The sequence below is a fragment of the Fukomys damarensis genome, unplaced genomic scaffold, assembly GCF_012274545.1.
Source record: "Fukomys damarensis isolate Sample0158 unplaced genomic scaffold, DMR_v1.0_HiC HiC_scaffold_4, whole genome shotgun sequence".
NCBI lineage: Eukaryota > Metazoa > Chordata > Mammalia > Rodentia > Bathyergidae > Fukomys > Fukomys damarensis.
This window is the reverse complement of record NW_022900916.1, coordinates 15,703,275-15,704,968: the sequence shown is the minus strand read 5'-3', so window position 1 is coordinate 15,704,968 and position 1,694 is coordinate 15,703,275. Positions and strand designations below refer to the sequence as shown.

Below are 1,694 nucleotides of genomic sequence, written 5' to 3'. Positions count from 1 at the left end.
CACAATCCGGCGGCCCCCACATCTCCACCGTTGAGGGGCGCAGAATCCGGCTGGCCGGCTGGGGTCGTCCTTCCCGGAGTGAGGAACGGGGCTCAACCCTAGCCGAGCCCCTAGGACTGGCGAGCCGGGCTCCAGCCACCTCCCTCCCTGCTTTCCCGGGGGCCCGGCGTGTGCGGGGGCCAGGGGCTTGTACATTTCACCATCTGCGCTGCGCTGCGCTGCTCATTGGTCTTTGGAGGGGAACCGATATTTCGGCAGTGTTTGTACTTGTGGCCACCCTCGCGAGCAGGGGTGAGTGCGGCGGGGGCGGAGGTGCAGGACGGCAGTGCGAACGTTGGTGGAAGGAGGGTGGAAAGCTTGGGTCTTCTGCCGGGAGACGGCTTGCTGGAACCCACTACCCTGATACCGGTGTTTGGAGAAAAAGGAACAGGATAGCGCTCGCTGTCGTGTGCAAAGGTGAACAACAAAGGACATTAATGTTGAGTGATGAATACAGGAGTCTCCCTTTCCCTCCTCCCTTTTCAGGCGGATTACACTTCCCGTTTTTGTTGTTTGATTTCAGCTGGGTCGCCCCTTGACAGTTACTCCTTTTAGGGTTGAGATTATTAAGAAGCCAGGCTCTCTGACAAGCCTGAAGCGGCTAAATGCAATTATAACCTCCCAGAAGGGCTAACAGGGAGAAAGCATTATGGGTTTCACTAGCAGTCTTTATTTCCTATAATGCTCTGTCCTGCCGACTGGCGCACTTGTTTTTACTGGGGACAACTAGTGATTTAGATGATGTGGAGATAGCTGCGTATATTCCCAGTTCATTTTATTGCAGCTTTAAAAAATCTGGAAAGCCTTTCCAGGTAGTTACGGTCACAAGGGATTTTTACCCCCCCCAACTTCTCCTGCGAATGGGACTTTGGAATCCCCTGAAAGGACTGTATGATTAAACATCCCCTTATTTTACATTGGCTTCGATTCTGGACTGTGGTTAGCAAGACAATAGTTTGTCCGGGACCCACCTTTCAGAAAGGGTTCCAGCCTTCCATCTTTTCAAACTGTAAGGGGACTGGCGCTCTGCTTGGAAAGAGTGCTGCTTCTTATTCCTCTATTTTGGAGGCCTGCGTTAACCCTTGCTAGGGAAAGACTTTGCCTCTATTCACCTAGTGAGACGAGAGCATCGCCTCCTAGCTGGCCTCAACACTCAGTTCATACCCACCCGGGGAAGACACCGCTGTCCCGCTGGAGTCGAGTGCTGCCTCCTTCCAACTTTACATTATACAGATTATGGGGGGGATTTTTTTCTTTATTTCTTTTTGTGCCAGAGCACAGCCGGGTGCAGATATAGGTTAGATGTTCTGCATTTCTTGACAAGCTGTGGGCAGAGGATTCAAAAAAACCACTCTGGGATTTCCTGGAATGGCAAACCGGATATTATCAGTCAAGTGTTTGGGGCTGCAGCAGACACCTCGGTTTGGAGTGGTTGTGATTTGGTTGCAGAGCAGGGGGAGGCAGAAGGGTGTGCAGTTGAGTGAGATAGTGTGAGAGCACGGAGGGGTCTCCTGCCCCAAATTATTGCTTCTGCTCTCACTTATGCAATATAACTTAAACAGGAATGTTAATCATCTTTTATTATTAAAATTTGAGCATTTGGTTTGTGGAATGCTTCGCTGTTTTTTAGGATCCATCTGTTAGGCGCGCGCGGG

General features: G+C 51.1%; 1 protein-coding gene across 1 annotated transcript in view; it reads left to right on the top strand.

Moving 5' to 3' along the window:
• Positions 1-1,694, top strand: part of Dock4 (dedicator of cytokinesis 4) — a 433,388-nt gene that overhangs the window by 770 nt on the left and 430,924 nt on the right. Inside the window, exon 2 of the mRNA XM_033755915.1 lies at positions 44-456. Coding sequence (XP_033611806.1) covers positions 44-456 — 413 coding nt within the window. The remainder of the gene's footprint in view (positions 1-43; positions 457-1,694) is intronic.